A 22717-nucleotide genomic window follows, 5' to 3' on the forward strand; every position below is an offset into this window, starting at 1 on the left:
ACTGATTGCAATAGGGCATTTTGTGTTCCCAGAAACCACGTAACTTAAAATATATATAAAAAAGGAACTTATTATTTATGCAACAGCAGATTCAGAGTGAACTAGTATGTTGTTTTGGACATATTTACACCACTCATTAAAAAGACTGGCAGTAAAATATTTTGATTTTTCTGGCACTAATTGACTTAGCAGACAATTAATTTTGAAGTTAGGAGACACCAAAACTTTCCATTCCAGCTTCTATCACTATTCTTTGTTGTCCTAATTTTTATGAACTGACTGACACCCTAGATTACATAATTAAGCCATTAATTAACAAACTGGATAATTCATCACAATTTTTACGATGGCACCTGCACTCATAAATGAGTTATTCCCAATGCAGGCATACAAAATGGTTCCATGAACTTTAACATTTTATTAACTCAACATATACAAAGTCTGTTCAAAAAATTCTGGAACATTCGTAATTTCGCGCCAATGATGTGTTGGGACAAAATGCAGTTGACATCTCTGTACACACCTGTGTTTAATGTGTAGCTGCCAAAAGTTTCATTGTTGTATGTCTCTTAACTATTGTTCAGTGCTGTATTGCGTAGAACGTTGTGTCGCACAGTTTGCGAATTCAGAGATGGTAGAGTTAGAGGAGCAATGCGTCTACATGAAATTTTGCATGAAATTAAAGGAAACCTTAACAGTGATGAGTGCTTAAGCAGTACTCAGTGTTACGGCTTAGAAAAGGCAGGATGAAAGCGAAAGATGATCCTTGTTCAGGACATCCTTTGATTTCTACCAACAATGCTCATGTCAGGAATGTCATCAAAATTGTGTGTGCCAATCGAGGACTGGCTATCCGAGAGACTGCAGAAGAATGTAACATTTCAGTTGGATCATGCCATGATATACTGACACAGCATCTCAGAATGCATCTTTTTGTCACCATGTTCATCCCACAACTCATGAGTCAAGACCACAAAGACTTTCATCTCACAATCTGTGGAGAGCTTTTGGATTATGCAAATGAGAACAAGATGTTTCTTAAGAGAATCATACCTGGTGATGAGATGTGGGTCTACAGTTATGATGTTGAGACTAGGATAAAATTTTCACAAGGAGTTGGGATAGGTTTTCCAAGACTCAAGAGATGAGGTCAAATGACAAAGCCAAGCTGATAGTTTTCTTTGGCTTTGAAGGATCAGTTCATCAAAGGGATGAAATGTTAATCGATGGTACTATCGGGATATGTTGCTCCACTTGTAAGAGAATGTGAGAAGAAAATGGCATGAAATGTAGCAAGACAATTCATGGCTCCTGCATCACGATAACGCACCTGCCCTGTCATCTCTATTGGTGCATGACTATTACACAAAAAATGAAATCACTGTGCTGCCTCATAAGCCATACTCTCCAGACCTGAGCCTTGAGGTCTTTTTTTTATTTCCAAAGTTGAAAACCCCATTGAAAGGATTAAGATTTGCAATGATAGACAAGATAAAATAAAATTCACAAACAGTGCTTCACGCAATCCAGCAAGAGGTGTACCAAGACTGCCTCCAGAAGTGGAAACAGCATTGGAAGTGCTGTGTCAATTGTGGAAGAGAGTATTTTGGGAGACTATGCACAATATGTAAAAGGCAAGCATACAAAAATTTTGGGGACGAAGTTCCAGAATTTTTTAAACAGACCTTGTACTTTGTAAACTAAATGCCTTTAACATTTAACTCATCCACATTAGAAAAATCTGTCCTACCAGTTTTTCATACCATTATGTAATTTCTGAAATCATAATATGTTCATATGCTAGCCTTTATGTAGCACATCTCATTTCATCTCAAAATCATCAATCTGTAGTTAGTTGTCACAATACCCACATCTCAACAAGAGCCAGTGCCAGATTGGTATACAAATAACACCTATGCGGAATGTCGGAAGACCATGACTATTCTGTATTAGTTTTTAATCAGTTTCGAATCTGCTCCCAATCAGTACACTAAACTTCACCCAGTGACTTATGTTATCTTTCATGCATTTATATTTTGTGTCTATTTGTGAGATACTATCACTTTGGGCATTTACTGTGTCTATGCACTGGGTATGTAATATTCGAATTGTTATATCAAGGATCAGATCATAGCATGTGCACTGTCTTTTTATAAAGCAAAGCCACTGTTATGAGAGTGGTTAGTTAGCATGCTCTATAGTTTTGTTGTATTTATATACATCATTTCAATGAAAGGATTGATAGAGGAACCTGCCTGTAAAGGATATTTTTATGAGAAATGGAACTAATCATTGGGTGTTTCACAGAGACAATAAATATGGAAAAAGTCACAATTTTAATTTAAAAGTGTGCAGTGTACATTATTAGAGGAATTCCTGAAAGCCAGTTTGATTAACTTTCTTCAAGGAGACACTGAGTGCGGACTGGACAAAGCAGATAGGTACATTCCCAATGTTATATTGCAAATGTGAAAATCACACACATGGACTACTGCAAAGATGTGAAAATAAAATCAATTAATGTGTAAGATGAAAATTATATGGTAAAAATAAAACATGCACAACTATGTGAAACACATCGTAACACAGTTTCATGAATGTGAACCATGCATTTCAGTCCACCACCATTGGCCAAACGACTTTATTGTTGACTCACCATTAGACAGGAATCATGAAGTTATTGTCTACCAGTCCCTCTGAGAGTGACCACAGCTACTGTTGTAAAGGTATGGTGTGTGGGAGTCGTGGACATGGAAGTGGCCATGGGCTGGAACCCCCAGCGGTATTGCATACACACGCTACACAACAGGAGAAAGGGCTACCAAAGGTGGCAATTGCTGTGGGTAGATACTAGTCATGCAGGGGCTATGTAAATAGTTTTCAGCTTCCTATCTGACTGGTCCTGACAAATTGGCAGCCTCACATTTACCACTTCACAAAGAAAATGATGGACAATAAAAAAACTAAATATTAAATATAATTTAGTAGTGTGTTCAATCCACACTTGCAAAATGGAACTATCAATACCAGAATGAAATCAATATATCTTTCAAATGGTGACACCAAAATGGTAACAATAAATACTATTGAAGCTATTGAATCATTACTTTAAGAAATTATTAAATTATATTTCACTTCCAATGAGGAAAAAGGAAGATACACTATTCTAATGACAAATTTTGAAGATAGAATCCAGAAAAAATACATCTACAGACCATGAATATTTGAGGAAACCTAAGATTTAATTCAGAAATATAGAGGGACTGTATGCAGCTGAATTATGCATACTATAAAGACATATTGCTTGAAAATCAGTACATATGGTATTGTGATGATAGACCTGAATGCTACATAGAAAAAAAGAGCAAAGTATTTATTAATATTAAAACTATAACTGTGAGTTTATACCAAAATTGAGTACCTTTTGGGCATGGTTTTGATGCAATGCAGTGGAAAGTGTGATTTGAAGAAGAGCTATAGCTTTGGCCTTCACTTGCTGCAGAGTACTCAGTATTCAAAATGTTTACAATCATATAATATGATTCAGCCATCTCAAAGCCCTTTAACACATAATGGAACATAGTGCAGAAAACATCAATATCCTAAGTTAAAATAGGTCCCTTGAGCACAGTTGATGCTTTATGAAACATTGTCAGGGAAGACTCATTTACCTTCAGTTACTACAGTGATTCAAACTCTATGTTAAACTGTAGATACCCAAACAACTGGTCTTCTAAGTCAGTTCAAAAGGAAGAAGATAGCAAGGGCATAACACATCCAATAACATTCTGCCCAATAAAGCACTGTGGTGGTAAAACCACCATTCAGTTTAAGGATAGCTTCACCTTTATAATTATGATCAGATATGCATTAGGCAAGTGCTGTATTTTTTATTTATCTTCATCCAGTTTCTCTTCAATTTTCATTACAGTTCTTCTGATATACAATTTGCTAACCTGACATGTTAGGATAATAGCAAAAAAGTTTTCACACGTGTCCACACATGCCTTCTTTGGTAAAATGTTACTGCTTTTCTAGAAATTGGTGGTACTGGTAACATATTGTTAAGATATTGAATAGAACTATTTGAGAATAGGTATACAACTTCAGTGTACATGATATAACCAAAACAGCACAAATTAAAATTGAAAGGTATAAATATATGACACTCTGATTTGATACCTCGATGTGGGAAGACCTTAAGAGTTCATACTGGCATCACAAAATATTAATTGTTGGGCAGTAATGGAGTTGTGTCAGCTTAAATCCTCCATTATTTATTGGCATTACTGAATGTGCCGAACATTTTTGGTAATTAAAAAGTATCTTCAATAATTTCAAGTAGAATTAAATACTCACATACTTCAGGAAAAGCAGATTGATCAAATGATAAAAAAAGTTAACCATCATACTATGACCTGAAAGCAACAGCCATTTAAACTCAAACATATTCAACAAGCACCCTCTGCCCCTTGGCCATATTGCCCTCTGTTTTCAGTAGTGGAGTTAGTATAATCTTTTACACATTTATACCTCAAAGCAAAATAATTCATCATTCATGCTAAAGAAATCACTCTTACAGTGTAAGAAAGTGTACATGTAATTTCTTCTGACTAAACAGAGGCAGATGACTTTTTTCTGACGGTTAAGAGAACCATGTCATGCCCTTGCCTTGTATTTTATTTATAAATGTACTTATCTAATAATATAAACAACAATAATGAGAGGTAACCACCGAATACTATCTAACTGGTGTTGCATACATAAATATGACAGCTCAAAAATTTGCTCTAGCTTGTGAGAAGCGTAACTTGTTGTTTAGAGTCTCTGCCTCCCTCTCTGTCTCTCTTTTTGTTATCATAAGTAATTTTCATTTTCTTGCTTTTGCTGAGAACCACCCACCTCCTTTTCCCCTACTTACCTATACTTCACTCTCTCCACATAACACCACTCATCTGTGTCACTCTTTGTTGTCACAATCCTTTTCTCTCCCCCTTCATCTGTCTGCTTGACAACAGCTCATGTTTGTTTTGGGAGGGGAAGTGGGAAAGGGATGATGGGTATCCACGTATGACTGCAATAAGAAAAAGTGATAGCTCACTCAAAAGCTACAGCAGTTTTCTTAGCTCCTCCATTTGTGTCTGCTCCAGCAATCCACCAGGAGTTGAGTAGTTCCTCCCCTTGCGCCTATGTTTACATCCTACAATCCATACATATTATAAGAATGTGTGTATCATAACAGCATTTCCATGCTGTAAAACGTATGTCTAAAAAGGTCACACATGGGGTCTTCCTGCTCGGTTCCTATTTGAACTGGGAACATGGGGTGAAAAGTTTTTAGTTATGTATAGACCAGCACCCACTTGTATAGCCATTTCAAAAGCTTTCTTACTTTAGGTTTGTTACAGTATATTAAGCGAGGTCTGAATGACAAGCAGAAGCCATTTGTAGGTGTTCCATTTGTAATTTACACAAGAAAGTTGCTACTCACCATATAGCGGAAATGCTGAGATACGCACAACAAAAAGAGAAGAATGATCATTAATTACATGTATTTGCCTACCTTGTTACAAAATTTGAACCGATCCGCACAAGTTTGAAAAACAGAAGTGGTGCACATTAAAAAAACTGCCATGTGGTTTCAGTTGCCTGAGACTGCAGTCGGGCATGTGAGGTAGGTATGTGTGTGTGTGTGTGTGTGTGTGTGCGTGTGTGTGTGTGTGTGTGTGTGTGTGTGTGTGTGTGTGTGTGTGTGTGTGATAAATTTTTGATGAAGGCGTTACTGGCCGAAAGATTTATTTGTGACAGTCTTTTTGTTGTGCGTATCTGCTTCTTCACTATATGGTGAGTAGCAACTTACCTTTTCGTATTTTCCATTCCATCCTAGATTTTCCATTGTTTGATGTTCTTCCTGGAGGTGTTTGAAGTATGTCACTTCTGTACTTTAAACTTGCATGGATTGGTTTAAACTCTGCATAAAGGTAGATAAATGGATAACGTGAAAACTATTTTTTTTTTTCATCCAGTTATCATTACCTATTGTCAAGATATGATAGTTTAAAATATAGCCAAATGTAGCATGTAAAAGTCGTTCTCACATGAACTGAATATGCAGAAAAGTTTTAAAGTGAACAAAATAAATAAAAATCATTCTCATTATAAAACTGAAAACTCACTTCCAAAAATGTAGTTTCATTAGGATTTTATGTGCATAAAACACATTTTAGTGAGGTTCCTTATGCACACCACATCTATGTTTCAAACTTATGCGGATCGGTTCAGATTTTGTAACAAGGTAGACAATTACATGTAATTAATGGCCATCCTTTTATTTTGTGAAAGCTTTAGCCATTGCCACGAATCCACAACATGGTTCGAAAGACAATAAAAGAACTTATACCAGATCAGTCAGTCACTGCCCAAGTCAACCTCAATCCACATTCGTTGTCAAGCTATGGCAGTCTAATGTCAAAATTATGGTATGGTAAAAGTTGGGAACCAGAATGAAAAATAGCACAAAAAAGACAAATATGTCCTGGGCAGAGTTAGGGAGGTAAAAGAAGGGAACTTGCTTTTCAACTTATCTGGCAGCTTTAAAGACATTTAAATGAAAACATCTTGACAAACTGGAGCTTTTTATGAGTTAACCCTACTTCCTCAGCACAGTGAGTGCTCTTAGCTGCAAGGTGCTGGCACACCTGCATCTTGCAATCTATACGCTGCAGTTCCTGATCCTGTACCTAAAATTCAGAAGATTGACCAGCCATAGTAAAAACTATATAAAACATCATATAATATCATATTGCTTAAGAGCATACAAGTAATAGCTAAAAAAGTTTTTTGAGGGGATAAAATTTTTAAGGGAGGATTTGTTCTTGGGAGGACACTAAAACAATCTTTAGATTTCTTGGAGGGGGGGATTGACTTTTTCCCCCACGCAGACCATTTCTCCAACAAATCCACCCCCTATTACATGTACAGTGAGGTGTGTAAGAACAAAGAGAGAGACACAAATGTATGAGCTTCTAGAGAGTGGGATGCATCAACAATAGGAAGTAACCAAGAGGGGGGAGGGGGGGGGGGGTGCATCTATAACAGGAAGTATCCCAGACTGGAGGTGCCCACATCTTGAACTTTAACGACATTTTGTGTCATGCTGTATGTCATGACATAACCGGACATCACCCATTGGTATTTTTTGTGATCTCTCAAAGGCCTTTGATTGTGTAAATCATGGAATTCTTTTAGATAAGCTAAATCATTATGGTTTGAGGGAGGCAGTGCACAAATAGTTTAATTCATACTTAACTGGAAGAATGCAGAAAGTTGAAATAAATGATTCATGTAATGTTAAAACAACAGCAGATTCCTCAAACTGGGGGGGGGGGGGGGGGGGCGCTATCAAGTACGGGGTCCCACAGGGTTCGGTCTTAGGTCCTTTACTGTTCTTGATATATATTAATGACTTACCACTCCACATTGATGAAGATGCAAAGTTAGTTCTTTTTGCTGATGATACAAGTATAGTAATAACATCCAAAAACCAAGAACTAAGTGATGTAATTGTAAATGATGTCTTTCACAAAATTATTAAGTGGTTCTCAGCAAACGGACTCTCTTTAAATTTTGATAAAACACAGTATATACAGTTCCGTACAGTAAATGGCACAACTCCAGCAATAAATATGGACTTTGAACAGAAGTCTGTAACTAAGGTAGAATTTTCAAAATTTTTAGGTGTGGCCATTGATGAGAGGTTAAACTGGAAGCAACACATTGATGGTCTGCTGAAACGTCTGAGTTCAGCTACGTATGCTATTAGGGTTATTGCAAATTTAGGTGACAATAATCTCAGTAAATTAGCTTACTATGCCTTCTTTCATTCACTGCTTTTGTATGGCATCATATTCTGGGGTAATTCATCGGTGAGTAGAAAAGTATTCATTGCTCAAAAATGTGTAATCAGAATAATTACTGGAGCCCACCCATGGTCATCCTGCAGACATGTATTTAAGGATCTAGGGATCCTCACAGTATATATATTCACTTATGAAATTTGTTGTTAATAATCCTACCCAGTTCAAAAGTAATAGCAGTGTGCATAGCTATAACACCAGGAGAAAGGATGATCTTCACTATGCAGAGTTAAAACTGACTTTGGCACAGAAAGGGGTAAATTATGCTGCCACAAAAGTCTTTGGTCACCTACCAAACAGCATCAAAAGCCTGACAGATAGTCAACCAACATTTCAAAATAAATTAAAAGAATTTCTAGACGACAACTCCTTCTACTCACTGGCAGAATTTTTAGATATAAATTAAGGAAAAAAAACTAGCTTAAACATTACATCTACATGACTACTCTGCAATTCACATTTAAGTGCTTGGCAGAGGGTTCATCGAACCACAATCATACTATCTCTCTACTATTCCACTCCCCAACAGCGAGCGGGAAAAACGAACACCTAAACCTTTCTGTTCGAGCTCTGATTTCTCTTATTTTATTTTGATGATCATTCCTACCTATGTAGGTTGGGCTCAACAAAATATTTTCGCATTCGGAAGACAAAGTTGGTGACTGAAATTTCGTAAAAAGGTCTCGCCGCAACGAAAAACGTCTATGCTGTAATGACTTCCATCCCAACTCGTTTATCATATCTGCCACACTCTCTCCCCTATAACGTGATAATACAAAACGAGCTACCCTTTTTTGCACCCTTTCGATGTCCTCCGTCAATCCCACCTGGTAAGGATCCCACACCACGCAGCAATATTCTAACAGAGGACGAACGAGTGTAGTTTAAGCTGTCTCTTTAGTGGACTTGTTGCATCTTCTAAGTGTCCTGCCAATGAAACGCAACCTTTGGCTCGCCTTCCCGACAATATTATCTATGTGGTCCTTCCAACTGAAGTTGTTCGTAATTTTAACACCCAGGTACTTAGTCGAATTGACAGCCTTGAGAATTGTACTATTTATCGAGTAATCGAATTCCAATGGATTTCTTTTGGAACTCATGTGGATCATCTCACACTTTTCATTATTTAGCGTCAACTGCCACCTGACACACCATACAGCAATCTTTTCTAAATCGCTTTGCAACTGATACTGGTCTTCGGATGACCTTACTAGACGGTAAATTACAGCATCATCTGCGAACAGTCTAAGAGAACTGCTCAGATTGTCACCCAGGTCATTTATTTAGATCAGGAACAGTAGAGGTCCCAGGACACTTCCCTGGGGAACACCTGATATCACTTCAGTTTTACTCGATGATTTGCCGTCTATTACTATGAACTGCGACCTTCCTGATAGGAAATCACGAATCCAGTCGCACAACTGAGACGATACCCCATAGCTCCGCAGCTTGATTAGAAGTCGCTTATGAGGAACGGTGTCAAAAGCTTTCCGGAAATCTAGAAATACGGAATCAACTTGAGATCCCCTGTCGATAGCGGCCATTACTTCGTGCGAATAAAGAGCTAGCTGCGTTGCACAAGAGCGATGTTTTCTGAAGCCATGCTGATTACGTGTCAATAGATCGTTCCCTTCGAGGTGATTCATAATGTTTGAATACAGTATATGCTCCAAAACCCTACTGCAAACCGACGTCAATCATATAGGTCTGTAGTTAAATGGATTACTCCTACTACCCTTCTTGAACACTGGTGCGACCTGCGCAATTTTCAAATCTGTAGGTACAGATCTATCGGTGAGCGAGCGGTTGTATATGAGTGCTAAGTAGGGAGCTATAATATCAGCGTAATCTGAAAGGAACCTAATCGGTATACAATCTGGACCTGAAGACTTGCCCGTATCAAGCGATTTGAGTTGCTTCGCAACCCCTAAGGTATCTACTTCTAAGAAACTCATGCTAGCGGATGTTCGTGTTTCAAATTCTGGAATATTCCATTCGTCTTCCCTGGTGAAGGAATTTCGGAAAACTGCGTTCAATAACTCCGCTTTAGCGGCACAGTCGTCGATAACAGTACCATCGGCACTGCGCAGCGAAGGTATTGACTGCGTCTTGCCGCTTGTGTACTTTACATACAACCAGAATTTCTTCGGATTTTCTACCAAATTTCGAGACAATGTTTCGTTGTGGAACCTATTAAAGGCATCTCGCAACGAAGTACGTGCCAAATTTCGCGCGTCTCTAAATTTTAGCCCATCTTCGGGATTTCGCGTTCTTCTGAACATCGCATGCTTTTTCCGTTGCCTCTGCAACAGCGTTCGGACATTTTTTGTGTACCACGGGGGATCCGTTCCATCTCTTACCAATTTATGAGGTATGAATATCTCAATTGCTGTTGCTACTATATCTTTGAATTTGAGCCACATCTCGTCTACATTCGCATAGTCAGTTCGGAAGGAATGGAAATTGTCTTTTAGGAAGGCTTCTAGTGGCACTTTATCCGCTTTTTTAAATAAAATTATTTTGCGTTTGTTTCTGATGGATTTGGAAGAAATGGTATTGAGCCTAGCTACAATGACCTTGTGATCACTAATCCCTGTATCAGTCATGATGCTCTCTATCAGCTCTGGATTGTTTGTGGCTAAGAGGTCAAGTGTGTTTTCGCAACCATTTACAATTCGCGTGGGTTCGTGGACTAACTGCTCGAAATAATTTTCGGAGAATGCATTTAGGACAATCTCGGAAGACGTTTTCTGCCACCACCGGTTTTGAACAAGTATTTTTGCCAACATACCGAGGGTAGGTTGAAGTCCCCACCAACTATAACCGTATGAGTGGGGTGTTTATTTGTTACGAGACTCAAACTTTCTCTGAACTGTTCCGCAACTGTATCATCGGAGTCTGGGGGTCAGTAGAAGGAGCCAATTATTAACTTAATTCGGCTGTTAAGTATAACCTCCACCCATACCAAATCGCACGGAGTATCTACTTCGACTTCACTACAAGATAAACCACTACTGACAGACACAAACACTCCACCACCAATTCTGCCTAATCTATCTTTCCTGAACACCGTCTGAGACTTCGTAAAAATTTCTGCAGAACTTATTTCAGGCTTTAGCCAGCTTTCTGTACCTATAACGATATCAGCTTCTGTGCTTTCTATTAGCGCTTGAAGCTCAGGGACTTTTCCAGCGCACTACAACAATTTACAACTATAATTCCGACTGTTCCTTGATCCAAGCACGTCCTGTAATTGTCATGCACCCTTTGACATTGCAGCCCACCCCGTACTTTCCCGAGGCCTTCTAACTTAAAAAACCGCCCAGTCCACGCCACACAGCCTCCGCTACCTGTGTAGCCGCCAGCTGAGTGTAGTGAACTCAGCGGAACCTGAAACCCCACCACCCTATGGCGCAAGTCAAGGAATCTGCAGCCAATACGGTCGCAAAACCGTCTGAGCCTCTGATTCAGACCCTCCACCCGGCTCTGCACCAAAGGTCCGCAGTCGGTTCTGTCAACGATGCTGCAGATGGTGAGCTCTGCCTTCATCTCGTAAGCAAGACCGGCAGCCTTCACCAAATCAAGTGTCATGCAATACTTTGTGTAATGCAATATCTTGTACAGACATCTTTTATTAACCTGACACGTTCCACATCATTATGAAGTGTCGTATTCATGACCTATGGAACAAGTATTAATCTAATCTAATCTAATCTAACCATGAGAAGTGCCATGATAGTGTATGACATGTTATACGATGTGACATCATGTATTATGTTATTTTACTTGACACAATGCATTACATTACATGGCAAGGGTACTAATAGTAACAAGCAGAAAAGCACAATTAAGTGAAGATGTTTTGATTTAAATGTCTCTGACGTTGCCAGGTAAGTTGAAAAGCTAGTTCCCTTCTTTTACATCACTAACTCTGCCCAGGACATATTTGCCTTTCTTGTGCCATTATAGGAGCTGTTTTCATTCTGGTGTATGTACGTTCCACACCTTCTCCTAAATCATTGGAGCAATTTCAACCAAACTTGGTACACACACACACACCTTTTAACATCGGGAATCAATCACTGTTGGGGTAAAAGCCACCTACCTATCAAAGGTATGGAGGCGGGGGTGAAAAAATGTGCATGACATGCAAATACCCAGACTTTATTCACACAGTATTTTAGAATGAGAGCACTTAGTGACTTCAACAAACATTACACATAATTTCAAACCTTTACAAAACATTTTCTCATTGACAGCCCCCACAAAATGCTGAAAGAAAATAGTTTACTGCTTGCTCACTGCTCCTGCAGTAAAACTGACACATCAGACATGACCTTTTAATTTATTACTTCTGTGCAATTAATTGCATTCATGGCACATTGTGCAGACAGTATTCAAATATACCACTGGATGTGCCTGCAGAATTATATCATTGTACAACACATTGTTCAGAAGATAATAGTGTCATAAAAATTGAGCTGCTTGAAAATGAAACTACAGGGAGAGATTCGATAAAGATACAGATGCAATATGTGTGCAAATAAGTGTGTATATGTTAAATATTTGTGACACATGTGTACTCTACCAAAGCCACAGGTAAAACGCTCCTCCTAAACCCCTGGATCAATTTTAATCAAACATGGTACATATATTACTTACTATCTGGAAAGAAATACTGTGTGGGTAAGAACCACCAGCCTGCTAATACGGTGGTGGTGATAATTAGTGATGGAGAGAGAAAGTGGAGAGGAAGAGATGGACAGAGAGGGGAAGGAAGAGATGGACACATATAGGAGGGAAGAGGATATGGACAGAGAGAGGGGAGGAGAAGGTGGACAGAGAAAGGGGACAGGAGGAGATGAGGAGAGGGAGAAAGAGAGAGATAGGGGGAAGAAGACATGGACAGAGAGAGAGAGAAGGAGGAGGAGGAAATGGACAGGGAGGGGGGGGGAGGAGGAGGTGTATTAAGAGAAGATTGGAGTAAATACACAACCAGGCAATGCTGGTACACAGCTAGTTATTCAGTAAATGCAAACTAACTATTTAAATACATATGACCTGATAACAATGATTGTCTCTATTTTCATCTTACTTTTATAAGTCTCTTTATAGTTGAAAATAATGTTACTGCTGTACATAATATCTTGTAAATTATTTTCTATCTTGATTTAAGGGTTCATCATTCACATCTGATTAGGTATTTATTATTGCTTACTTCATGGTTCTCACTTTGATTATCAACTTTTGAAACAATAGGTAAACAATTGGAGAGACTTGAAGAGTATGTTTAAGAATACCATGACTTTTAGTTTCATTTGTGAAAGCCACGTAAGAGGCATGGCAAAAAAGAGAGAGAGAGAGAGAGAGAGAGAGAGAGAGAGAGAGAGAGAGAGATCCATATTGTGTGATTCAGTAAGTCTCTGTATTATGTCACAGATATCATTCTGGCATAGATACTTCCCACACATTTTGCTGTTCCTTACAAAGAAAGTTTCAATAAAACAGATCAGAAGCAATGGAATGGGGTTGGGGAGGGGGGAAGTAACTTTTTGGTATAAACTTTCATTCTTTCTAATTAATTTGGTTACTGGAAAATATCTTCACACACTTTTTCAGCACATGAATTATTAATTTGTCCCTTCAGCTCATGACAAAGAAGAAGATACCTTGAAAGTAGATGCAAGAAAAGTTAGTGAGTTGCATTAGAAGACACCAGGTTTTACAAGCACGAGCTTAGTTCAAGTAGAAGCCAGTACATCACAAAATCATTTTTACTATAAAACTGTAATTAGAATATTTAATTACAACATTCTGTATATGAGGTTCTATTATTTTTCATAACTTCACAGTAGATCATTTATGAAATTACTATTTAAAATAGTGACAATAACTGTGTAAAGGAGATCTGCAGAAGTAATCTACATTACACTGCTGTAAATGAGGACTCCAGTAGAAGGCTTATCATGATAATGCAGGAGATGAACTGCCATTTTGATAAATACTGGACTGTTTCAACATTTCCTATCAAATACACCCTGTGGTGCAAATCTCTGACTGGCCAATTGATCTAATGCCAGGTAGAGTGTAGCCTTTCTTTCCTGTGACACTAGGAGGGTAAGATGGCAGGCCCATCACCCCAGCCAACCTTTGCCCTTGAGCAAGAGCCACACTAACATTTGATAAATCACATTTAATAAATTTTGCATAAGTAGTGATGCTATGTGAAAAATTCATGTAAACCGTCCACAACAGTGTATAGCAAGAAGAAGCCAAAGATGAATGGCAAATAAAAGATCTCACCTTATCTTTTATCTACCCTTTATTTATAAACAATAGGAGGATTAGTTTCTAATGTAGGCTACCTAACTTGATGATAAGTTGCAGGAAGTGTAGGAAACTCCTTATTATTCTTACAAATGAACCAATAAATGAAAAACACTATAGAAGAGGACAAAGATGTATGCCATACTCTTAGATCTAGATCTGCCAAGTCATTATACATCACAGTTTGTATTAAAATACAAATACATGTTCTGCCATAAATGGGAAATGACAGTTTCAAAGTCAAGGCCATTAAGGCCTACTTATGAGCATGACACAAATGCCACTGGTTTCCAGTCTGAGATGTGATGGCATACAAGCCAACTGAGGTTCTAGATTGCTACACTTTGTACAGATTTTCTAAGTTTACTATGTAATGCCATCTCAACACTAGATCATTATTTTAATATAAATAAAAAGAAATCATTTTGAAATATAAATATCTGGTTTACATGTAAAGCAGTCAATGAAATAAATGGAAGCTTTATCTTATACTAAAAAAGTTTCATTTAGGATTACCTTGTGGTGTGATGCAGGGCTTCTAACTGTTTTATAAATAGTGCAAGCTGCTTGAACAATTGCTATGAACACCAGTGCTGCAATACACCCAAGAACGATATAAAGCTTTGTTGCAGAAAGGACTGTGTCTTTATTTTCAGTATTTTCTGTGTTTTCTGGTAAATCTGATACTTCTGGAAAAGAGACAATTTATTCAATACATAATAATTATTTTAGTTAAAATCAAACAATGGAAAATCCAAGATGAAATGTAACAATATTATGAGAAGGAAAGTTGTTATTATATAGCAGAGATGTGCAACTCACACACACATCTGCAGTCTCAGGCAACAGAAACCATCAGTTTCAGTAGCCTGAGACTGCAGTTGTGTGTGTGTGTGTGTGTGTGTGTGTGTGTGTGTGTGTGTGTGTGTGTGTGTGTGTGCATATGTGCATGTATCTGTGTCTATTGTTGACAAAGGCCATTGGCTGAAAACTTCAAGTGTGAAAATCTTTTTGTTGTGCCTCTCCACAACTCAGCATCTCCGCTATATAGTGAGTTGGATTATGCTGAGCAAACACTTTACACAATAAAAAATGTTACTGATAAACATTAGCAAAGAGAACCAGTTATTCAAAATTATGTAGACTGTATTTACAAACAAACTATCACTACACTTCTAAATATTATTTGTGTCTCAATAATCTAAATTTGACAGTAAAACACTACTGGTGCCCCACTGATCTTCAATAACTACTGGTAAACTTTTGCAAAAAAAAAAAGAAAATAAATAAATAAATAAATAAACAACAACAACAACTTTAATATTTGTCACAGATTAACAATACACTACTTGCTGTGAGATAAGAGACATGTTTACAATAAGCATTATTAGGTGCCCCACAGCTAACTGGAATTATCTTGCCTTGAATTTGGAAGATGAGATAATTTGTAGAAGAAATAGTAATTTACTAAATTTTAATTTTCTTCTTCCCATTTGAATTATTTTTGCCCAATACCTTTGCACCAGAACACAGAAATCCACTTTAAATCCTGAGTTAGGGGGTAAATTCTACACATTATTATTTTTGCCTCTTAATTTTGTCATTAGGTAAACTGAACTTAAACTGGAGCTGATTTTTATTATTAGTAAAAAATACTATCAAGAAGTAACTGCTTTGGGAATCTGCATGAGAGCAATAATTATTGATTTGACAATACATTATTATAGCACACCTCAGCTTAATTTACAATAGGTGCCCAAAAGATAACATGGGGTGAATATGTGCAAAATGAACCAGTAACCTTATCTTCAAGTTTGAGGCTAATATGCAGCAGTCTACAGTTATTTTGTTTATGTGCCATTGTCCAATATCACCCCAGCACAATGAGTAGATTTTTTTCATTCACTATTTTGATTGTATTCCATTCAGGTCAATCTTTAATAGGTCTGTGGAGTGTTTTTAGTGACCCCATTTCCATATTATCTTTTTACAGTACTTAATATATGAACAGGAAGCGATACTGAGCAGTAATGTGAGGATGACAACTTAAGGGCACAGTTGTTACTCAGAGCTAACAAAACATCCTCTCTCTCCTCTGCCCCCCCCCCCCCTCCCCGCGCGCACACACACACACACACATACACACACACACACACACACACACACACACACACACTGTTGTTTGGCAAGATTCAGTATCAAAGGTGGGCATTAAACTTATAACTTAATCCTTGTATCAGTCACAAGAGACGTTCTCAGATGTGGCCAAAAACTTCTGTGTGCCCGACCGAGATTCGATTGAATCTCGGTCGGGCACACAGTTTTAATCTGCCAGGAAGTTTCATATCAGCACACTCGCTGCAGAGTGAAAATCTCATTCTGGAAACATCCCCCAGGCTGTGGCTAAGCCATGTCTCTGCAATATCCTTTCTTTCAGGAGTGCTAGTTCTGCATGGTTCACAGAAGAGCTTCTGTAAAGTTTGGAAGGTAGGAGACGGATACTGGCAGAAGTAAAGCTGTGAGTACCGGACGTGAGTCGTGCTTCGGTAGCTCAGTTGGTAGAGCACTTGCCCGCGAAAGGCAAAGGTCCCGAGTTCGAATCTCGGTCGGGCACACAGTTTTAATCTGCCAGGAAGTGGTCATTGACTATTAGGTTGTTGTAGCAACAGTGATTACCAAAGTACAAAAGGCAACTAAAATAAGTAGAAATCAACTGGATGTAATTAAACCATCAGCCAATTTCAAAGGCAGGTTTCTTGGGCCACCACATCCAATGCTGACACTGTTGATCCCTCCAAACAAACAACCTACGAGTATATATATGGTATATATAATATACCATTATCATCCTGGCCTTGAATTTATTTATCAGCTACTTTGACAAAGCTATGACTTCCTAAAATTGTGCCTGAAATGAGACCCATTCTGTCTGACATTTGGCCACTGCACCTAGAACAGTGTGTAGTTGCCCTCCCTATATCTGAAATATCCTTGTCAAACCCTATGCTCATCTTGCACCCACATCCCTACCCTACGGCTCTTATCCCAGTAATCACCCCTGCTATAAGATTTGCCCTATGCACCTTCTTACCATCACCTATACCAGCCCTGTAACTGGCAAAACATATACTATCAAATGGAGAGTCACCTGTGAACGACACATGTCATATACCAGCTCTTATGTAAACATTGTTTGGCTGTTTACACTGGCATGACCATCACCTAGTTATCAGTTGGGATGATTGGGCATAGGCAGGGGATTGTACACGCAACACAACATTCTGGCGCAGAGCATGCTCTACAACATGACAATCATGACCTCTGTGCCTGTTTCACCACATCTGACATCTGGATTCTTCACTCAGACATGAGTTTCCCAGAACTCAGCAGATGGGAACTGGTGCTACAATATGTCCTTGGTTCTGGCAATGCAACTAGCCTTACTTTGTGTAAATTTCTTAGATCTCACCATTTATTCACAGTATCTATTCCATTCTTCACTCCCATTTATCTTTCGTTTTTTGACCTGTCTCTTTTCTGCAGGCCCCCCACCCACCTCTACCACATACAGTGCACTCAGGTTTTAGCTCTTATTAAGTCATGCTCAAAATTTGCGCAGTAATCTCTTTCCTGCAAATTACCCTCCTATCTTCCACATTTACGCTACCAGGTTTTCAGATATCGTCCTGTGCAGTCCCTACAGTCTGTCTTCCTTTTCGTCCTGTCTGGTAAGTCTCCCCTGACCTTGGGTTCTGGATGACTTTCTTCTGCTGCCACTCGGTGAGTAGATTTTTTATCTATCCCCTTACACTAAAACAAGTAGAAAGATTTATATGTTCAGCAAACTAAATAAAGAGGCAGTAGTGTCAAATCTCAATGAGGGACTTAAAACATTCCATTCTGACAAGGAACCCCTTGAGTAGGAGGTCACAAAAGGCCAATGATGTTTACAGCATTCGACAGCTCTCACATTCTCTACCATGCAACCACAATACTGGCTGCTAATGGCAACAGGAGGTGGAACTGGAGGAATCCGATGCTGAGCACAGCATGAGGCTATGGAGTGTATGTGAACTGCTTAGCCTACGAGTAACTCACAACAGTGCTACAGTGCTAATGGTGCTGTTACAAAGCAAAGCAAAGGCAATCATAAAAAAAGCAAACATTGCATTACATCTACAGCAAGAGTCACCGAAGTTGACATTTCATCAGAAAGAAATTGAATAAATTTTGTGAGGTGAGAAATAAATGGGAAATGAAATATTAGCATTTCTGCAAAATGAGTCAGTGGCAAGTGTGGTTAGTGTTTAACGTCCCGTTGACAACGAGGTCATTAGACAACGGGAAGTGTGGTGTCATATATACTCAACTGTGCCCACAAGGAGTACAGTTATGATGATGTGAAAGTGGTATAGCAAACAACTGTTAAGCCATCTAGTTCATTGTCATGTCAGACAGGAAGCCACAAATCCCATCTCCACTGAAAAGTAGTATAGGACAATATGGTAAAAAAACAACGGTGAACAAATTTCGAATAAGTTTGCAGCAATGTGGCCATGTAGTGCATAAGAAAAACTAAGGATATTCAAGGGCAGACAAGGTGCACTTGTTACAAACACTGCCTTTCCCACGTTTTGAAGATGCTTGATACAATTTACAGGATGAGCCTGATAGTGACTTACTATGTTATGCACATCAAATTGCACACAATGTAGATTACAATGATTTCAAGAGAAGTAATGAAAGATGCAAAACTTCAAACAGCATTACAGAATTGGAAGATTTAAGATAACAACATTTCAAATGGCATCAATCTGACAACACACAGCAAACTGCAATTGGCCTGAAAATTTATAGATGAGATAAACATACATATCCAATTGTCCAGAAAGGAATTTACTTTCAGGTCTGACCAATTGAGGACTCAAAGAGGAAATGCATATGAAATGGACCATGGAAATTAGAGGTACCAAGAGAGTTGTATCAAAATCAACTAACATCTATGTCCTGATGTGTTTGTGAACAATTATGCCGACTGTTAATCTAGATGATAAAGTGGATGGAAAGATATTTAGAGCAAACTATCACTCCTGAAAAGTGTGCAACATTGCAGTTCATACCTACTGAAACCATTGGAGAAATTCAGCCTCTGGATAGTTGTTTTTTCTATGCTTATAAAATTCATGATCACACTATATGCAGCTATGCCTTAAAGGATAGCCAGTTTCATGATAAGCACCATGACTGACTGTTTCACATTCGGTTGCATCCCATCACATTCCATTCCAACAGTTCTCATCACCCCATTACACAATATGATTCTATATGAATTCTTTAAGAGTAGATACCTAGCTGAATATCCTGCATGATTTTAACTACCAAGGAGTTTGCCTTGATCTTAATGGTGCAAACCTTCATGATCACTGTGGCATACCATTTTTCATTCAGTGTTCATGGCACAAGCTAATGGTTTGTTTTGAAGATTTCTCAAATGTCGATGATGTCCATTTTATGAAGGGTAATACATACATCCCATAGAAGATTGAGGTCTCCACCCCCCAAATACTCATTCTCTGTCACCCTCCTGATGCACATTGTGAGTCATTAATAGCTAATATTTTTCCTGATGTAATTGCTAATACAACATTTTCAAAGGAGCCTTACTAAAGATTGTACTTGTGATCTCAATTCAAGGGGTTCCTTGTAATTAGGAGCATGTAGAAGAAACGTGACAAGATCAAAAGAATAGGTGACACTGCACTGGACAAATGCGTATTTATTAGAACAGTATGATATGGTAGAGACTCTCCATGGTATATAGCCACTGCAAAACATCTTCTAAAGAAGCAGCAACTACAGTAGAACACGCATACAGCTAGGGAGAGAGAAATACTAAATGACAATATTATGAAAAGGATAGGTGGCTGCTCACCATATAGGGGAGGCATTGAGTCACAGACATGCACAACAAAAAAAACTGCTATACATTTAAGCTTTTGGGCAAAAGGTCTTCTCCTGAAGTTGAAAACACACACACACACACACACACACACACACACACACACACACACACACACACACACGACCAATGTCTCTGGCCATCCATCTTCAGTGGTCATGTGTGTGTAAGTTGTGCTTGTGTAAATGTGCACATGAGTTTTACCAGTAATTTTCACCCTGCCCATTGATGACAGGAATGAAATATGTTATGAAATGTGTCACACACACATTAGAGGCAGGCCACGAAGTACAAACACCACAAAAGCAGGAAGAGCTGCCATTCAAGAACTAAGGAATGATCCTGAAATAGCCATTCTACCTGTGGGCAAAAGAGATGCCACTTTAGTACTTCCACTGTCAAGTACTATTACAAAATGTACAACCCATTTGAAGATCCAGCACACAGAAAACTGAAGGGAGACCCGACAAAGTGAAGAACAAGACCACTGAGCATTTACACCACTCCCTACCAGAGGAAATCATTAACAAGCTTTGACCTTGAGCTACTACACCACAAAGGCTCTACGGCTTACCAGATGTTCACAAACAAGACGTTACTCTGCATCCAACTGTGAATCACATAGGCGTACCTGTGTACCAGATGACCAAACATCTAACAGTAGTATTAATCTCCACTATTAGTAAATGTCAGCACCACCTGAGAAACTCTGCATATTTCATTCAGGAGAAGCTGGATTCAGTTACTCATTCAGTCATAAAAATTAAAGTTTTCCATGGTTTCACCAAATCAGCAATGGTGAACATCAGCACTGTTCCTTTCAAAAGGACACAGCTGATTACCTTCCCTATCTTTCAGCATTTAAAGGTATCTAATAACTGAATTTTGCTTTGATATTAAATCCTAATCTGCATTTATTACCTGTGGTTATTTTTCAAATTATGCTTGATCCAACATTCTGTACCATGGTCTGACCTACATACTAATATTTTTTTCATTTAAAAAAGTACTACTACGTTTTTCTCCCTAATTCCCTATACCAGAATCAGTGGTTTAATAGCAGAATTTCATTATGTCAGATTTTACAATAAGAACCACCTTACAGAATGCTTATACTTCTGCAAATTATCAGATTTTAATTGTGTATCATAGTGCACACAGCAACAGATTGAAAATTCACTTACTAATTGAATTTCAAGCTTCAGGAACATCAGATTACTGTACAAAAACCAAAGACCAGATGGAGGAAATGAAAAACAGAAACTATATAAAATGGCAAGAGAAATCATTATTCAACAACTCAGCAGTGTGACATAGGATTGTGATCCTGAGAAACGCCCTGCAGCTTTACATTATATGTGTTCAGTTCAGATCCTTACAAAGCACAACCAACTACTATAATTTCAACACTTATATTCTCAATTACTACATATTCCTGTTGGCCTACCCTGAGTTATCATTTTTATTGGAAAATGTTAACTATATGTTCTTCATATATCTGTTTGTTATTTATTATTTTATTCTTAATTTTACTGTTTAAAATATATAGCTATATCTTACGTTTTATAAGATCAAATTCAACATAATTTGGATCAACAGAGAGTGCACCAACACGGCCACTTTTGACAGTCTCTAGGAGAACTTGCTGAATTGACTCTGGAACTTCATCCAGTGGCTTTCCATTTTCATATTTGTCCTTGTCTAGAACTAATTTCATTTTTGCTATGACATTTCCATTTAATCTGGAACACAATAATACGTAATGAGAATTTGAAAAACAGGATGACACTGTGTTTTCAAAATTCATTTTAACACTGGCATTTATTCATGTGAATGAATGAATGGCTGGATGAATAAACAAACATTTAGAGCATAGAATAATATGAGGGCTATCCACAAACTACATTACGGTTTGGAATTAAAAATAAATGAAGTATTGGAATTTTTTTTTTATTATATGCAGATGAAAGCCACACTTAAATACTACTTTTCTACGTAGTTGCCATTTAAATTAAGGCACTTATCGTAGCGCGATGGACGAGCTTGGAAATTCCTTCGTCGTAAAATTCGGCTGCCTGCACCTTCAACCATGTGGTTACCTCTTCTTTTGGGACAGAAAAGGTGTGATTTTTGTGGATTTCCTGGAAAGAGGCACTACAATAAACTCTCAAAGGTATTGCCAAACTCTGCAAAACCTCAGAAGAGCAATACAAAACAAGCACAGGGGAAAGTTGGGCTCAAAGATCTTGCTGATTCACGATAACACCCGGGCCCACACGGCAAATGCCACTTGTGAAGTTCTCGAATCTTTTAAGTGGGAGTTGTTTCCTCATCCGCCGTACAGTCCCGACCTGGAACCGAGTGACTTCCACTTATTCCCAGCAATGAAGAAGTGGTCGGCTATGCAGCATTTTGATGACGACGCACAGCTTCAAGAAGAGGTAACCAAGTGGTTGAAGGTGCAGGCAGCCGAGTTTTACGACAAAGGTATTTCCAAGCTCATTCATCGCTACGA

At 38.3% G+C, this 22717-nt stretch overlaps 1 protein-coding gene and 1 non-coding gene across 8 annotated transcripts in view; one reads left to right on the forward strand and one right to left on the reverse strand.

Moving 5' to 3' along the window:
* LOC126272819 (uncharacterized) overlaps window positions 1-22717 on the reverse strand; it is a 468602-nt gene that overhangs the window by 16491 nt on the left and 429394 nt on the right. For 5 of the 7 annotated variants that reach the window (XM_049976008.1, XM_049976014.1, XM_049976011.1 and 2 more), the window contains 2 exons: window positions 21763-21944; window positions 14760-14932 (listed from right to left, as the gene is read on the reverse strand). In XM_049976008.1, the coding sequence (XP_049831965.1) occupies window positions 14760-14932; window positions 21763-21944 (355 nt within the window). The remainder of the gene's footprint in view (window positions 1-14759; window positions 14933-21762; window positions 21945-22717) is intronic. The other 2 variants (XM_049976010.1, XM_049976013.1) reach the window with 1 other exon arrangement.
* On the forward strand, window positions 16783-16857 carry Trnas-cga (transfer RNA serine (anticodon CGA)). The gene has a single exon. It is a non-coding gene; the product is annotated as a tRNA-Ser (tRNA).

Source organism: Schistocerca gregaria, chromosome 5 (genome assembly GCF_023897955.1).
Source record: "Schistocerca gregaria isolate iqSchGreg1 chromosome 5, iqSchGreg1.2, whole genome shotgun sequence".
Classification (NCBI taxonomy): Eukaryota; Metazoa; Arthropoda; class Insecta; order Orthoptera; family Acrididae; genus Schistocerca; species Schistocerca gregaria.